Below are 17754 nucleotides of genomic sequence, written 5' to 3' on the forward strand. Positions count from 1 at the left end.
ACCTACCACTAATGCCCTCAGCATCCTAGGAAACAGACCCTAATACAATAAGTTTCATCACATACTTGGGTCACTGCTCAGGATCTGCTTCATCAGGCTCTCTCAAACCTGAGAAGACAAGACGATATTTAAGCTCTTTCAGTCTGCATCAGTTCTGCCCTCAGAAAGATAAGGATCTTAGCTTGCAAGGAGAGTATCTCAGAGTAAAATCTGCCCATATGGAAGAGGCTTCTTGTTTACTCACACTGACAACTGGTTCATTTCTGTATGAAAACCAAACCGTTTGAGAAGGAAAGTAGCATAACCTGGCTCATTATGGCTGTGTAGTCTTCTAACAAAGTAATGTTTTGTAATGTGTTGCAACTGCTAGAAGATCATCGCCTGTGTCTTTTGTAGCTTTGTTACCTAAATTTTAAAGTATTATGATGATGGAAATAAGAGATTCTGTGGAAATTGAAGAAAAAGGGGGGAAAAGAACTTTTCTGCTGAGATTTGGAAGAAGCTGTGGACAAATCCCAAACTGAAATGAAACTAAGCATGTACTTCTGTGCCTGGGCCGCATGTTTGGCTTGTACGTAGGCATCAGCCCTGGGGCTATTATATCGTTTTAAAGTCGAGAAAAGTAATTACTGTTTCCTAAACTGATTAACTGTTCCTTAATGTCAGTGCTCAGAGAGTCATGCTGATTTAATCATGTTATCTCTTTACCTCCAGAGGAAGTATGCGCTCCATTACAAGATTGCTCTCATCATAAACTACCTGGGGCACTGTATATCAGTAGGGGCCCTTATAGTTGCCTTTATGCTTTTCTTGTGCTTGAGGTGAGTAATCTGTTTGCATGCTTCTAACTTGGTTGGGTGTGCGACACTTACCGGGATACTCGAGCCCTCTAATAACACTGTCCAGATTGCGTATGGTCTTGGAAAATTATGGCTTTTATGCTCCCAAGCATGTACATGGTTTCCTTGATTGGTGCACTGGATGAGTTGTAATGATGGCTTCCATTCTTAAGACTTAAAGCTTATTTATATTCAGGAAGAGAGCTATACATGATTTATTGATGCAGCAAAAAATTCAGTGAGCACAGAGTGCTTCATTAAGGGAAGATGGGATTTGAGAGTGTCAAGTTGCCAGTTTGGGGGCAAGTTTTCTAAGGCACTGCATAATAACACAAGGCATTTTGCATTTCCTGGTAGATAATGCCCAAATCTAGACCTGAGGAGATGAAATAAAATCTTTCCACTGTGCTTTGGGTTAATTTCAATTTTTCTTCCATTAAAGAACTTTGAATTTTGCTTAAATAGCAAGAGAAACATCTTTATGGGATCTTTATCTCCACCAGTGCTCATGAAACAAGGAATGTAAATCACTGAAACTACACAGAAGTGATTCTCTTCTCCTGGTTAATAGGGGTGGCCTGGTTAGAAGGTATTTCTATATTATTTGTGTGGTTTTGTCTACAAATGTTCAACCTGAACTTTGTCCCAGCTACAGTAAGTGCTGTCGAATGGTTATCCTTGAGGAAAACTGTACATTAGTACCAAGGCAGAAACATGTAGAGGACCCTAACTAGGAGCACAATATCACAGACAGAGACCTAAGTGAACACATTACTGCTTTCCTAGACTGAAGCATCCCTACAGAGGCTTGCACTAAGTCTTCCTCTTAAGCATCATTAACAAGAGGGTCTTTCTTGTTAATAACAGGAATCTTCTTTCACCCCAGTGTCTATAAGCAGAATGAGCTGTGCTCAGAAAAAAAAAAGAAAAAAAAAGCTTTAAACATTCAGTGGGAACACTTCCGATGCATCGGTTTAAGCTTCCATTTAAACCTTCTTACTGTGCATATAATGCTAATTCCCATAGTGCTTGAAGCCCTGAATTAATTTACACTGAATAAAGAATGCAAATTATTCATTGCAACTATATTCCCTGCTTTGATGCTGAATCTTTTATAAATGCTTAAGTAAATAACGCAGAAGCAATTAGATAATACGGGATAAATGTACGCAGCTTCTAACACAGAAGTGGCCTAGCTGATCTCTTTTAAATTGTTTTTTTCTGGTATTTAAACTTTGATTTTAAGGTTTAAATTTTGCAGTCAACTTCAGCATGAAAAATGACTGCAGCAATTAAGTAGTTCCCTGTACGTGCTGTGAATTAAGATATTCCATCTTTCTAATTTCCCACTGCACCATGGAAAAAAAAAATCTATTGCCCTGATATAACTGTCCAGCCAGTGTTAGCCAGCATGAGCTATCTCAGTCTCTTTAGAGACTGATTTGTTTTCGGAAGTTGTAAGAATGCTCTGGTAAAGGCAGTCCAGACTGCATTACAGATTTCCCATGCGCATACTCTAGGCCATGCATATCTGCATCACCCTTACCTCTGCAAAGTGACCCAGGAGCAAATCAGTTCTGCTAACCGAGTCTTGTTATTTGGGCTTTTATTTTTGTTTTAGTCAGAATGGAAGAAGGTATCTACTAATTGGGTGAAACAAGAGAATATAGATCATTCCTGGCTTAAAAAATGCAATAGAAGACCTTGAAGGCTAGGTCTGATAATTTCTTATCTTGGTCCGGAATGGAAATCTATCAGTTCCTTATTCCTGCCCCACTCCACTCATCTACCTTACTCCATGGTGCCTGCTGAGGGTGAAGATAAAGGATGCCTACAGGAAGGCTCAAGTTCTACAGCTGCATATTTTCAGGCTTCTCACCCATCACCTGCTTGATTTTTCCTTTGCTTTGCTTTTGGAGACGAGCCTCACTGTTACTGTTGCTTCCCCAGTCCAGGTACTTGCTGCATTTCTGGGGAGTTTAGTCCTCGGTTCTGCTGAAGTGGGAAGGGGAAAGAACTGGATGTAGTCCCTGTTCTTCCAAACGTGTCCTGTAGTGTCTTCTCCCCAGTTCTGTCTTCAGTTCCTTACGCAAACCTCTGACCTCCATTCACAACCACAGCGGCAGACATGCTCTACTGCCCTAAACCCTAAGGAATTTTACACCAAAAGCTATTCTGAGGGACAGAAAGCTCAGATGTAGCAGCAAGCAATGAAAAACTGCCATCTGTGTCCGTGTTGCCAGGAGCCCCAAAACAGCCGGGAAGGGAGGAGGACTCAGCCAGGGATTCCCTTCCACTGTGAAGACCTATTCCAGCCTTTTTTTTTCTCCACTTCTGTTACAATCCTTCTTCCTGGGCTCTGCAAGAAAAAATAAGCTAGTCAACATTTCATTCAGCACTAAATAACAAAAAGTGAAGCCCAGCTTAGGGGAGAGGACTTGACTTTCATTGGCATACTGACTGAATAAAAATGATTCATTGAAATAGCTTCCAAAGATCTAGGTTCTAGGTCTAGATGGTTCCTCAGGGTCTAAACGTAGGTGCTCTTAAAAGTCTAACAACCATTCTGTCTTTACAAGGCAAAACAAAACCAGCAAGTGCATAGGCAAGAAGAAATATGCTGAGAAGGAAAAATGAGGAATTTGTGCATAAAAGCAGGTATGCTGTAGAGATGTATTAATCTCCAACACAGGATGTGGAGAGATTTGCTTAGTGCACTTCACAGGGCATTGTTAAATGTTTCCGTATTGCTGTGAATCTCATAGGTTGCGTGTTCTCCTCATTAATAGCAAAAGTTTAATTCATCCCTCAGGTGCACACAGGCAATTCCTGCTGACATGGGGCTCACCATCCCACATCATCACATTCTCACACTGCTAAAGCAGAAATTTTCCATAGGATGAATTCTGCTAATGGTAATGCCAACCAAGCTTAAAGAGGAAGGAAAAAAATAAAAAATAAAAAAGTAGAAGGATTAAAACTCTTCTTTTTAGTACTATTTTCCTTGACTGTTGCTGACAATGCAGAAGCACAAATTGCTTTGTCCTGGCTTTTTCCTTGTTAGTGTGCTGTTACATCAGCCTCTGAGGTGGAGTGTGACTCCTTATAAAGCTCCTGTTTTGTTTTCAAAGTGATGGCAATAGCCAGCAGTGACCTGACTGGATTTGACTCCAAAAGTAGGTGTTTTACTTGTGCAGCAGTGACCGAAACAGAAGTGCTGACTACAGGAAGACGTGTTTTTTTCTGGGAAATGTCTAAGTCCCTGCTGTATTTTGAATCTGATAAAGAAGGATGGCACTAAAGGGAAGATGAACTGAAGATTAAAAATGGCAAGTCCTTCTGCACAGGTTGCAGGATGAAGGCAGCTCTGTAAAAATAAAACCCACGAGCATTGGCACAGCATCTTTTTTCTACTAGCATGGTGGTAATGAAAGTAAATTGAGGGTAGGAGGGGAACTCTTATTTTTCTGTTCTCCCTAATTTACTCTTTATATTTCCACTTCAAAACATCTATTTTTTTAAATTCTATTTTTTTCCTGTGGGCCTGAGGCAGTGTGCCCTTTCTTTCAGGCATTACAGCAAGGTTACCAAAACCTCACATTTTTTTTCTCCTGAAAAACTGAAACATTTTTTTTCCTTTCAACAACATATTCACTTTTCTTGTTTTCACTTTTCTTTTTTCTTCTAACCAGCTCCCAGGATTTAGGAGCGGAAGGTCTATTGTCCTTTATCTTCTCTTGATCCAAGCTCCTTTGAACTGCTTTTTGATCTTCACTCTGGCATGCAGTTGGTGAGGCTGATGCTGCAGGCCTCTGCTATGAAAGAGACTGATTAAATGTTTTGCAGCAATCTGTCAGAACAAGAGTAGAGCATCCATACAGAGCAGATTTCATAGAGCAGAGTGATCTGACACTTATCAGAGCCTGGATACTGAGGGTATACCAGCTGGGGAGGTGATCTGCGCAATTCCTACTGAAAAGTCAAGAGGTATCTGATGTGCTTAAAGCAGAGTAGGCCCCAGACCTAAGACACAGTCCTCCTGCACCTACCTTTCTGTCATGGAGCAAGGGAAAGAAGAGCAAGTCCCAGGTCAGGGCATCAACCGAATGAATTAATGAATTCATGTTACTGCTCCATTTTGCCCTTCAGTTCCTGGCTTTCCACCTGTCTGCCGCTTAGAACAGCAAAGGCTTAAATGGTGCTTTGGGTACATGGCATTTTTTAAACTTTGTAGTAAGTACTGGTAGTTGCAGAGCATGTGTTCAGCGGATGGTAGTGCCTGTTGATTTGGCGGCAGCACTCTGTCCAGCCCTGTATCAGTCCGTGGTGAAGTTCTCAGAGCAAGGCAGGAATGAAAATGATGGAGCTCCGTAAATAAGCACATATGTGATCAGACTCTTCTCTGAGTACAAAACATGTAAATCGTCTGTACTTCCTGAAACCACCTGAAGTATCTTGTCTCAGGGACTCAGATAAAGGACAAAACCACATTTCCTACTGATTAGCCTTAGGCCAATGTCTTTGCTTCCCACTGCTCTTAATCACTTCCCCCGTATCTCATATCTGTATCACTTGTTTCTTAGACTCTTTGTACGGAGCCTACATAAACCACAAAGGAGAGCAGAGCCCTCATGAAGTTCTGTAATAAAACCAGTAATTAAAAGTGTGCCCAGAGAGCTATATTCTTAAGATGTGGGAGGTTTCATAATCTGTATCTGAAATAATAGTATTATAGCCTAGCATTATGAAGGCTGGCGAAGAGTATGATTGATGCATATAAATACATCACTATTGGATAAAGATTAGAAAGAGCAGAGCTGCTTACAAGTGGGGACAAGGCTAGTGCAAGAAGAAATGAGTGTGAACACTCTATGGATAGACTTGTGAGTAGATATTATAGGATGTTTTCCAACCCAGAGAGCAAAGAGGTTCAGGAGCAATGTGATGGAGGACAAAATTAACTTGGAGTTAATTAACTCTTAGCTTGGAGTTAACAGATTCAGGAATTTCTGAAGGAGTTCAACTCAATGGCTAACTGGGGTTTGGAGGCTCAGGAGGCCCATCCTGAGTTTGAAATGTGCTTCTAGTGGTGTATTACAGTCATTGCCAAGATTTTAGCCAAGAGGCAGTGTCTTTGGAGCTGGACACTGACTTCTTCAACTTCTGGTAATAGAACTGCTCTGTGCAAGGCTAGATCTATGTTGATTGACTAGCTAAAACTTGCTTGTGCTCTTTTCTCCTTTTAACGATGGTAGAATGTTTTGGGGAACAGTGGGGCAAAGCTTGCAACTTTTCCAAGGTTTCAGAGGAACAAAGAAAGCAAAGTTTGGTCTTTGCATTTTTTTTAATTCTTCTGTTAGATGTGAATAATGCTCAAGTGTGCAATTTACTTCAAAAAAGAATATGGCCTGAGTCATTTCTGGGCAAGAGAATCAGAAATGTATTCAAGCCTGGATGTTTAGAGCTACTCAATAAAAAAGCACCTGCAGGTATTCAGGTATTAAATGGTTCGATTTCAGTTTTCACCCAGGGAATTGCACGTCTGTATCCCCCACAGACTTCACTGCAGCTCTTCAGCACCCAATCACCTTCTCTGCTGTCTAATCTAAAATCTGTGGCATCACATTATGCTGTCAAGTAAAAGCCAAGAGAGGTGGGAAATCCCTGATTTGCATCACCCCTATGTGGGGCACATAGGCTCTTTTAGCATGTGGTCTGGGTCTGTGTGTTACGGAAGCAGCAGCCTCCTGGGGGAGGTGCCCAGGTTGAACCATGGAGAAACATTTCCACATGGGCAGCAACCACCATGAGGCTAACAAGTTTAGGGTAAACACAGGAATGAATATTTGGAAGGGGCAGGTTATGAAAGATTGTATGTGGTCTTTCCTGAATTCCTTGACAGATAATCCAAAGTCATGAAACATTCCACGCCATGTTTTGAAGGCAGTGAGGCCAAGAAGATTGTGAACAGCAGCATCAGTGCCTTAAACTTTGCTCCTCTTGTTTTATCCACACCACTGTGCACTGTTATATTTCCAAAACAGCAGCTGTAAGACAGATAAACCTCCATCAGTTCCCAACGTCTGGCTTCTAAAGTCCTAACAGGAATTTGTGCAATCCAGCTGCAACGACCACTCTTCATAGAAAATGTTCAGCCCTCCACTGTCAGGACTGATAACTGATGAAAAACCGGCCTGAAGGCAGGAGAAACAAGCCTTGGAAAAGGCTGGGTGGAGCAGAGATGGCTCCACAAGGGGCTTGTTACTGGTGTCTGTGCACATCCTAAGCACTGATGGAAGCTGCTGCTTCTCTTCACCTGAGCATTTCACCTCTGCCCTCAAAGAATGCTGTTACTCCCTTCGTGGCTTTCACTCTTCCCTTGCAACTGCCCCTTGTGTTTCATGTGGAAATACTTATATTCCTCTATGCGACTGCCACCAAGAAGCTCGTTTTCCCTGCCAGCCTCTCCAGCTGCTTTCCCTGTCTGTAAGCATTAGGAGTACCAGAATATATGCAGTGTTTGAACACGAGCACACAGTGGACACCATAAGGACCTCAGGGGAGGCCTCCATGTGGATGAAAGCAAATAGCCCATGACAGACACACAGCCTGAGCAATAGCTTGCAGTTAGGTATTCTTCCCATTCCATGCCACTTGTGGATTGTCCATAGGCTTTGCCTGCCCTAGAAAAGACTAAAGGGGAAAAATATATATTTTTAAGTATTGTCCATAATTTTCCTTCCCAGTAGTCATGGGATGGACTCCAGCGAAGCCCTCTCAGAATCCTCCTGCCAGCTGTATTCAGACAGACTTTGAGACAGCAGTCTTAATTGAACATCATTATTAATGGAATACTACATGAATTAATAGAAGGTTTCCAAGCTTCTTTAATAAAGTTATCATTTGCAATTATTTCTGTGCAGATGATTCTGCTAATTCAGCTAGCTTTCAGCCATGCTGGCACATTATGATGATTGCTAATGTTAATTATTTGTGTCATGCTTTGAATCAGAAAATAGTAGCTCTGCACATCCCAGAGGAAAAAAATACCACTGTATGGATAGAGCGAGAATTAAAAACACGAATCAACAGAAGGGCTACTTTGAGTTGCACCAGCGTTATTTTAGAAACCCTTTTATAAATCTCTATTCCTGAGTCAGTGAGACCACCTGTACAGAAAGAGTTGATCAAGTTCCCTGCCTTTCCAGCTCTCAGCATTTCCCAAGTCAAAAGAATGGATTTTCTTTTTCTCTGCCTTCTATACCCAACCGTGCAATTAAGGTCATTTGACTGAAATAATTAGCAGCGCGTGCTTTCTCTACGATCAGAAACTCTCTCTGCCCACCTCTGACACAGGCTGCAGCCAACTGCAGGAGAATTCTGGTTTATTTTCAGCTAACGCTACTGTTAGATGAAACAGGCATGGGAGCCTGGTCCTGACAGCAAGCCGTTCAGGATGCCAGTGGTGTGATATCAAGGCAGAGAATGACGTTTGGGCTTGAAACATGGTCTGTTCTCAAATCAAATAAAGAGGTCATTATGTGTAATTTCCCACCATACACCTGGCTTTTGATTTACTAATTAGGAGGGCCAACGAGAAGTATGTTTGCTCTCACCATAATTGCCTCTTTGTGTCTGACCTCCCGCTGTAGAGCTGAAGCTGAGCTTTTACAGGGCTGTGTGTGCAGGGAGTGGCAGGCATGTGCCCCCAGATCATCCTACCTGCCTCTGGTTCCCAAATTCCTGCAAATATACAGCAAGTTACTTCGTAACTCAGTGTGAAAATGCGCTATCTCTTGCCACACTATTTTATCCAAGAGCTTTGCATCGTTCTCCTTGAGGCACACGGCTCCAATGGGATTGCTCTTGGCCAAACCCTGCCTGGCAGACGCAAGGACACCGCAGTCCGAAGCAGCAGGGACGTGGCGATGCAGCAGGACTGCTGGGCAGCACAAGCTCTTGCCTCTTGCAGTTGTCTGAAGATCACTCAACGAGGGGCAAGGCGCTGGTTATTGAGAAATCACAGGGAGCCATCTCATTCTTCCAGTATCTTCTCTCCATCCAAGTCAGAAAGCACAAGTCCGTCTTTTCTCTCATTTTCCAGTTCCTTCTGCCTGCTCACACTCAGCCTAACACCCGCTGCCCGTTTGGGCTGTTCTAGCACTACGTGCTGCATTTCGGGGATGTGTCAGGGCCGAAGTCTGCCTTCAGGCACCACCAGAAGTGAAATTGCTGCAAGAACTGTGCTGCTTCAGGAGCAGATGTTGGAGACACACCACCACCACACCTCCTGTGGGACTAGCAGTGTCCTGCTGCCCACTTCCAGGCCCTTTCTAGCCCTGCTCTCTGCAGCTCCCAAGGGACAAGAGGGAATGTAGCTGTGAGGAAATGCCTCCTCCTCCAGCCCTTGGCAGGGGACAGGCAAGCAGAGAAGAGCAACTGAGAGAGACAAACTTTTTATTATTATTATTATTTTTTTGCCATGAATAGCAGTTTATGAGCTCTTCATTCCATCATTACTGTAGTATAAGCAAAGAGCTGCTAACACCCTGCCTTCAGTGTTTTCCATGCTGTTTCCCAAACTGTTTTTAACTGACCACCTCACCCTACGTGGCTCGTGGTCTGACAATATCGAAGATCTCACAGCTTTGTGTTTTGGCCTCAATCCTTAAGTCTGTTCTGGGCGAATTGCTGCAACCCCTTTCTTCTATCCTGGGACCCATGCACCAGGGAGGAGTTAGGATAAGAGTCCAGCCAAGGCCTCGACCAACACTTTTTGTCTGAAAATGATCTTTAATGGAAACCCGTAGCCTCAGTCCGTGGTGTCTTCCTTGTGATGTGCCAGCGCCCAGGCTCTCTGGGATGGCACCTTGTGCTGCTGTTCTGGGCCGCTGGGCCGCATGTGCACAGCTCCATCTACAAGGGCTGTGAAACAAGCGGAAGTGGCAGAAGTGATGTTACCTGCCATGAAGATGAAGATGAAACCCTCTGTCAGCCAGTATTTTAAGCTAAGGGACTTTAAATGGCTCTGTAATTCACAACTCATCCTAGCAATGCTGTAATTGTGTCTGAAGCAGCGGTTCCATGCCCGGTCCCCTCATGGCCCATTTCTCCCCTCTCGTGTGACCATTTGCCACCCCCCCGACAAAGCAGCTCTCTGCTCTCTGTGCTTGCACTTTCCTGATGTTCTCAGTGTCATTATATGGCATTGAATAACCCCAAATTTCTTAGCCTTTGAGTTGTGAGGAGATGCGTTCATGCCATTCGCTGTGAGCTCCTCCGACTCTAGCAAAGCTCAATTCTCTAACTTCTAACGGTGCCTAATGTGTTTCAAACCCCACCTCCCCCCATTTGCAATATGAGGATGTGAATTTCTTTTCAGTGCTGCCTATGAAGGCAGTTACTGCTGTTTCTGGAGCATAGACTTATTTTTTTATTCCACTAAGAGAAGGCAATAAATAACCATGGAGAAAGAAGCTGTGGAACCCAGTGTCACAGCAGACTGTGGTGACTTTCAGTTTTCAAATACAGGCCATTTTTATGAAATAGCAGGAGTATTTCAATTTAATTTAAGGCTTGTAGATTTAAGCTAGCTTCTAACTACCAATGGTCAAGAAAATACCTGTGGAGGACAGATCACTCCTGTGAGTAAAATGAGTTTCTTCACCAGGCTCTGAGATGAGTGCATACGAAAAGGCCAGCTTTGTCCTTCCACCAAACAGATGCACGGCAGGTCTCCTATTACTTAGTAATTTTCTTGCCCAGTTTGGGGTACATCCTTCGTTCACTGTTCACCTCAGACTTAGATAGGAGCCTGGGGTGAAATGTTGGCTATACAGACAAAATTTTATGCACAGGGTGAGCTCTCGGGACCCTCACATCAGTCAGCATCCCTCCAGATGCTTTATCCATACTAAATAACCATGCTAACATTCACCAGCAGTGCCTGCAAATGAGAGAAACTTTCTCAGGTGGCTGGCAGGAGCTCTTTTCCTCGTTATATCAATTGGCTTATCTATAGTTCTCCACTGCTGTGCCCCACAGCCTGCACACGCTGCATTAACCCTGCTGTTTCTCCCTGCCCAGCAGGAATCTGACACAGTTCTTGCTCATGCTTTACCCACCCTTGACTATGAAATGTATTAGTGCTACTGTGATGTCTGTGCTAGTAGTAGTTAGGAGACAGAAACAAGCAGAAACCATGTTCTCTGGGCTCCATCCAAACAAACAAACCAACCCCCAAAAAAAAAAGAAAAATTAAAACCATTCTGTGCCTGGGTTAACCTCACGGCCTGAACCATTGAGAAACACTGCAGCACTTTCAGACATGGCTGAAAGTGCTTTAAATGGCTTTAACATAAAAGAGAGTCTAGATTAGATATAAGGAAGAAATCCTTCACTGTTAGGGCGGTGAGGCCCTGTCCCAGGCTGCCCAGAGGAGCTGTGGCTGCCCCATCCCTGGCAGTGCCCAAGGCCAGGCTGGATGGGGCTGGGGGCAGCCTGGGCTGGGGGCAGGGGTCCCTGCCCATGGCAGGGGGTGGCACTGGGTGGGCTTTGGGGTCCCTTCCAACCCAAACCATTCTGTCATTCTATGATTCTGTGTCTTGGCCTGTGTGTGCTGTCATACACTCAAATCCTGCCTGCATTTACACTGGCAAAGTGGCCCAGACATCACAAAAGCAATTCCTGCCCATGATCTGTTGGTGTTGCTTCGCCAAGGCAGCAAAGTGGTGGGGAATGTGCCTGGAGAGGGCCTGCAGCTGGAAAAGCAAAATCCTTTCTCTACAGGCTTTTCCACCTTACTCCATTAGCCTCAAAGACAAGAACCTTTTAAGCAGGTCAAAGCATCTGCTTAGCATCTACGCCACACACAGAGTGTGGGAAGGGGAATGAACCTATGATACAGGGCTGCTGATACCCAAAATATGTCTTTTGGTAAAGGTGGTGGGATATGTGAGCAAACTGCCCATGTTTCATGTCCAAAGCATTATTTGACAAGACTTTAAGCCTCACGTTGGTAGATTCTAACTGTTGACAGCATTTAATCTTTACTTAACTTCACATCAGGAGCACATCTTCCCTCAGTACCTCATTTTTTTAATTTTTTTTTTTTGAAAACAAGGACTTTTGATCTTCATGATTGCCTGTAGAGTCTGGGAGTTCCCAAAGCAGACCAGACACTCTTGCTCTCAGTGCTGAACAGACTTCACTAAAAGTTGGCCTCTGTCCTAAGCATCTTGCAGCCCAAGCAAAAGCCAATGGGTAGGTGCAGAGAGATGGACAAGGAAGACAAAACAGTGTGAACCAGGAGGTAGGAAGGAGAACAAAGACCATGAGCCCAGTAGATGCTGAGGTTCTAAGGCACAGACCAGAAGGTGATTTTGGTGAGCAGGATCCTACTAGCGGGAAAAGCTCTTTTTAGGAACTCAAATAAAAGGTCTAAAACTTTTAGTTTGATCCAGTTTTCTTCTGTGGCTGGTCCAATGCTGTGCTGTATGCTTTGTGGGAATCAGGTTTCCTCCAGCCAGATTTAGTTCTAGCACATGGGATGATTAAACTACATCTAACCAGAGGCATTCAGTGAGTATAATTTTTTTTTCTACTTATTTATCTTCTCCTTTTCAAGAAACACATTCAGGTGGCAAAGTGTGCTAGATCTGTTTTGCTGTTAGAGCTCCCAAAAGCAATTAATTTCATGTGAGCAGCTCCATGGTTTGACCTGAATTTCCTCAGTCTGTAGTCCCTTGCCTTCCTCTCCCCCCAGAAGCAATGTTTCAAACTCCTTCCTTAATCTGCTCGTCCTTAACCTGATGGAAGTGAATAAAACATCTAAGTGAATGGCAGCTGCAGGACATTTGTGTGCAAAACGATCAACAGAGAACAGACCTTATTACCATCTTTCAAAGTGGGTTCCTGGGGTTCAACATGAAAGGCAGCAGATGTTGGTTGCCCAGTTTCTTTGAAAGCCTAACCATGAACCTCGACCTTTTGCTGGAAGTGAAATTTTCAAAGAAGTGAGATGTTTCTGTCATATCCCTTGGTAGCGCAGGTTATATCGAGAACAACACTTTCTGGTTTTGTAGCCTATATAAAAGGGAATGGATGTCAGCAGCTGGAGATTTGTTTTCTGAATCGACTCCAGTCATGAGTTATTGAGGCTCCAAAACTATCTTATACCTGGAGCCTGAGTTGTTAAACTCAGAAGCTGTTTTGACATTGACTTAGTAGGGTTATACCTCTGAGCATCGTTCCGTAAGTTGCAGCATCTCACATGTGGGAGGTTTTCCACTTGCGATTTGTGGGTTGCTGAGAAACTGTGGAGAGAATTGTGAGGCTGAAGAACACAACAGAACAGCTTCTGGCCCTCAGGCTGACTAATCAGGTCCTGGGAAACATGCAGTGAGGGTTTTGTGACAGCAAAATGGTGTCTGTTGGTAGGAAGGCTGGCTTGTTTGTCATGCAAAAGACCTGAGGCAGTAGCAAAGTTGGTTACTGGATTGTGAGTTCTTTTTTAAGGAATTTTTGCTGTCACTGGGGTGAAGAATTACCAGTTAGAGTTCGGCAGGTTTGAAAACACCACTGTGTGTGTCCCATGTCATCTGACAGCTTCCTTAACAAGCAGGGAAACCGATACACCAAATGGAGAATCCTAACCTGATGATCCCAGGAAATGCCCCTGCGAAAGTGATTTTAGTAGCTGGAGAGTTTTTTGTTTAGCTAAGATCAGTTAACTAAACACTCTGCAACTGCAGAACTGCAGCTTGGCACTTGCCTTCCTTTACAGTTTCCCAAAGAATGAGAAGACAAACGATCGTGTCTCAGATGACAGATTCTGCCACGAGTTACTTTCTGTCTAGCTTCAGTGATGCTTCCAATTGCTGGCATGATACTGAGCCATTTTCAGTATCATGCAGCGTTTAAGATGTCCCATATTTTGTTTTACGGCACTGTGCCCCAACTCATTTTACTCATACTATTTTACATCGTGCTCATATTTTACATCCATTCTGGAAGCGGGCTAACAAAAGAGGAAAAATAGACACAATTATTTTCTGCTGAGTGAGAATACATTGTTCTAGAAAGCCTGGTGCAGCTGACTAAGCACGGGACTGGCACCAGGCAATCTGTGCTTTCCTATTGCATTAATGGGTCTGAAAACTTTGAACTACACATGGGCTAGTCTGTTGAGTCACTGGAGAGCGAGAGAATCACCAAATGTAAAGTATTGCAGTTTCACTACTCCAGGATATTTGTCACCAAATCTTCTGTGAACAATGCAACAAACTCTAGCACAGCCTTGTTGTTTAGGGGCTTATCACTTCTATTGAGCATTGTAGTAGAGCTGATGGGACTGGAGAGGACAAAAATGATAACCAAGGATGAAATGACCATTTGGTCATTTGGGTCTTTCTAGTACTTGCAATTTCATTTGCCTGAATTGATTCTGTCAAAGGGAGCTCTTCATTTTATCAAAACAAACTGGCAAACTTTGCAAAAGTTACACTTTATGATTTCTGGGAGAAAGGTTTATAGCAAGCAGCACAAATTTTGCCATCTGCTGCTGTTTTATATTTACACCATTTATTTGCATTGTGACTACATTACAAAGTCCAAGTTTTGGCTTTGGCACTGGCTGTGCCATTTACCCTGAGAGCCAGAGAATGGGACCTGACCCAGCTATGCTTGCTGGTAAAGGTATGCTTCAGACAGCCTCACAGACCTTTATAGCTGACCATTGAGCGGAACAACCTCCTGTTTTGTTGCGTGAGACGAGTAATGGATGGGAATAAACTGTGAGGAACTTCGAAAGTGAACAGAACTAGCTTGTTTAATTTATATACTTAACAATGTGCATGTGTATATATTCACTGTATATGATGATTTACATGTATTTCCCTGTTTAGGAGTATCAGATGCCTGCGGAATATTATCCACTGGAATTTAATCACCACATTCATCCTGAGAAATGTGATGTGGTTTTTGCTTCAAATGATAGACCACAACATACATGAAAGCAATGAAGTAAGTGCTTGGAGGTCGTGTGTCTCTGTCACACACTTTGGGGGTGTCTGGGGTGCTGAATTTGCTCAACTAATAACTAATTTAAAAAAATAAATAAATTTGCTAAATTTTCATTTATTTCCTCATTACTGAATATCAGCATTTTTTAAAGTCATAGTCTGCCCCTCAGAAATCTTCTCTTTTATCTTCATTTACCATTGATACTTTCCAAATGTTTATACTTTGAGACACAGTATAGTGCAAGACACTGTATTTGGTGGTTCTCAAATATTTTTTATCAGAGCATCTTGCAGTGATTGTACTTGTATGTGAAAAGTATTCGCTCCAGAGAACATCACCTCTATGACCAGGGTACAGAAATAACTGAGATGGCTGTTCTGGCCCTCAGTCAGCTGCTTTGTCTGATGACAGTGGGCACCTTGCTGTCTGGAGCCTGTGGGACTCTCAAGAAAAAAAAAAAGAAAAAGAAAAAGAAAAGAAAAAGGAATAGGACCTGAAACAGTACATTTTTTGCTCATTTATATCTCCGTGCCTTTTTAACAAAACTCCATTTTTCTGCTAATGCTATCTTCACCGTGCCAGCCCTGCTGTTGAGGGGTGCTGTGAGATTGGTGGGCTGCATCCAGCAGCATCTCCCTGTCCCTGAAAGGGAGACATCCTTCTGCCAGGGACACAACCTCTTCACTCCAGCTCCTGCTGCTTACTCTGCACTCTCTCTGCTCCTTTTCTTGATACCCTGGGGAGGACTGAACCCTTGGCAACAAAGTCAGAACCAGTTCGAAGAACAGGGCAGGTCCACATAATAAAAAAATGGATTTTGGAATGGATTAAAAATATCTACTCCAAAATAAGAATATTTTTGCTCAGTTTTCTTGAGGAATAATTCTACTTTCCCTTGAAGTGTAATTTCTTTTTGATAGTTCCTTGAGAGATCTTTTTACTGTTCGTATTCCCATTGCAAAATTCTTATAGTGGAGTACTCTCTTTTTAGGACTGTCTCTTGATAGTTACCTCCGTAATAAATAAACCTGCTACTGTGCTACACACACACATGAACACACCCTTCATATTCTTTCTTTTTGGAAGGCAGGTGGCCTAAAGTGCCTGTATGGTAGGAGCTGGATCCAAGGCTGATAACAGGCAATGTGGCTCTACTCTTGGAGGAAATGCTCCTTTAGAAATTGAAATCCACCTCAGGAGCCTAGATACCCATTCATTTTAGTCAGCTGGGTACTTATTATCCTTGGTTAACTTTTCAAATATCAGATTTGGCATCTGAACTTTAATCCCACATTTTGGAAAAAAGAATAGAAAAGTCATCAGTACCTAGATAAAAACAAAGCAGCCTCAGATTCTAAGTTTTTTGACACATCTGTATAACTGTATTATTATTCAAGTAGCTGCTCCTTTAAGATGTAGCTTATATTAATTCATTGTTTGCGTCGTCTGTGTTTCTGACATTTTCAGGCTACAGAAGATGGTGGTATATGAGCTTTGTTGTTGATAGTTTTATGCTGAATTGTTTTCTCATAACAATATTGTAAACCTTAATGCAGATTTTTACAGTTATTTAGGAATAATCAATTGCACTCAGACATTCAAATGCTTCTTAAAATGAGACCACAAAGTGCTAAAGAAAATATAAACTTGCAAATACAAGGATAGATCCTCACATGCCCCAGTTTTCCATTACTCACCTTTTCTCTGCAAAACACTGCAGTCTTTTTTGGGAAGGTGCTTTTTACAAGCTTAGTGATAATGTTAATGTTCTTGCTGTGGTATAAGTCAGAATCAATATGACACCTCCAAAATCAATGGGAGCAGCATAATTTACACTGGCTAATTGTATGATCTCTTCTGGGCTAATCAGCGAAGATTAAATAATGCAGTTACAGAAACATAAAGGACTCAACATGAAAACATTTTGCATGAAGTTATAGTGCGTATGTTAATAAATCAAGAAGGGGAAATGCTGAAGATGTCTAGAGCCTAATGGTGGATACATGTGGGGACCAGGTATCCTCAGTCAAATAAATGAAATGGTATAAATTAATGAGTTCTGCTAATTGGGTTTATTATTCAATAATAATAAATCCACAATTCCAAAGGGAAATGAGTAGAGTTGCTCAAATTCATTTTGTTCTGGTTTCCTATGGAAACAACGCAGAGGGAGACCTCACCACCTTCATGAGTATTTGACTCTACGTGTCCCAGTGCCACCACAACCCACTGGCCAATTTCACTCAGTTCTGACAGAGGAACAACAGGCTCAGATATAATTAGTTTTTACAATTTTTTTTTTTTTTGAAAATGGGCAGCTGTGGAGAGAAGAAAAATTGTGTAAGTGTTACAACCGAGGGAAAGAGTGGAACAAAAGTGTAGGCATTGTACTGGAGAATTGACATGAGATGGAGGCCACAGAGAAAGGTTTAATTCATGCTCTTACCTTCTTAGACAGCAAAATCAAATATGAGACTTGAATGGAGCCTTTTTTTTTTTTTTTATATTAGCTAAAAATAGGGGAGAGGAGGGAATAGGGGAGACTGTATTTTTGTTTCATTTTGTTCAGACCAAAAAGAGAGAGAAAAAAAAAAAAGTTGTAATTGGTTTAAACAAAATTTTAAAGACACAGTGGTTCATCTTCTGCTTTGTTGTTTTGTTTTTAAATCCTATTTTAAGGATCAAGGCAAACTAAAACTTCAAATCTTGATGAAATCACACAGAAATTAAAGGTTTAACATATCCAAAAGTTTGATATTGGTGTGTTGTTGTTTTTTATCTGTTTATTGCAGCTCAATAAGCAGAAGTGATCATTTGTGAATGTGCTATCATTTTGTAAACATGTTTCTTGTCCAATAAATTCTTAGTCCACAGAATTCTGCTGGGTTTGATA

General features: G+C 42.3%; 1 protein-coding gene across 4 annotated transcripts in view; it reads left to right on the plus strand.

Annotated features, from left to right (window-relative positions):
* CRHR2 (corticotropin releasing hormone receptor 2) overlaps nt 1-17754 on the plus strand; it is a 157392-nt gene that overhangs the window by 93348 nt on the left and 46290 nt on the right. For 3 of the 4 annotated variants that reach the window (XM_080582150.1, XM_080582152.1, XM_080582151.1), the window contains 2 exons: nt 715-821; nt 14744-14861. In XM_080582150.1, the coding sequence (XP_080438276.1) occupies nt 715-821; nt 14744-14861 (225 nt within the window). The remainder of the gene's footprint in view (nt 1-714; nt 822-14743; nt 14862-17754) is intronic. The other variant, XM_080582153.1, reaches the window with a different exon arrangement.

Source organism: Anser brachyrhynchus, assembly GCF_964034855.1.
Source record: "Anser brachyrhynchus genome assembly, chromosome: 2".
Taxonomy (NCBI): Eukaryota; Metazoa; Chordata; class Aves; order Anseriformes; family Anatidae; genus Anser; species Anser brachyrhynchus.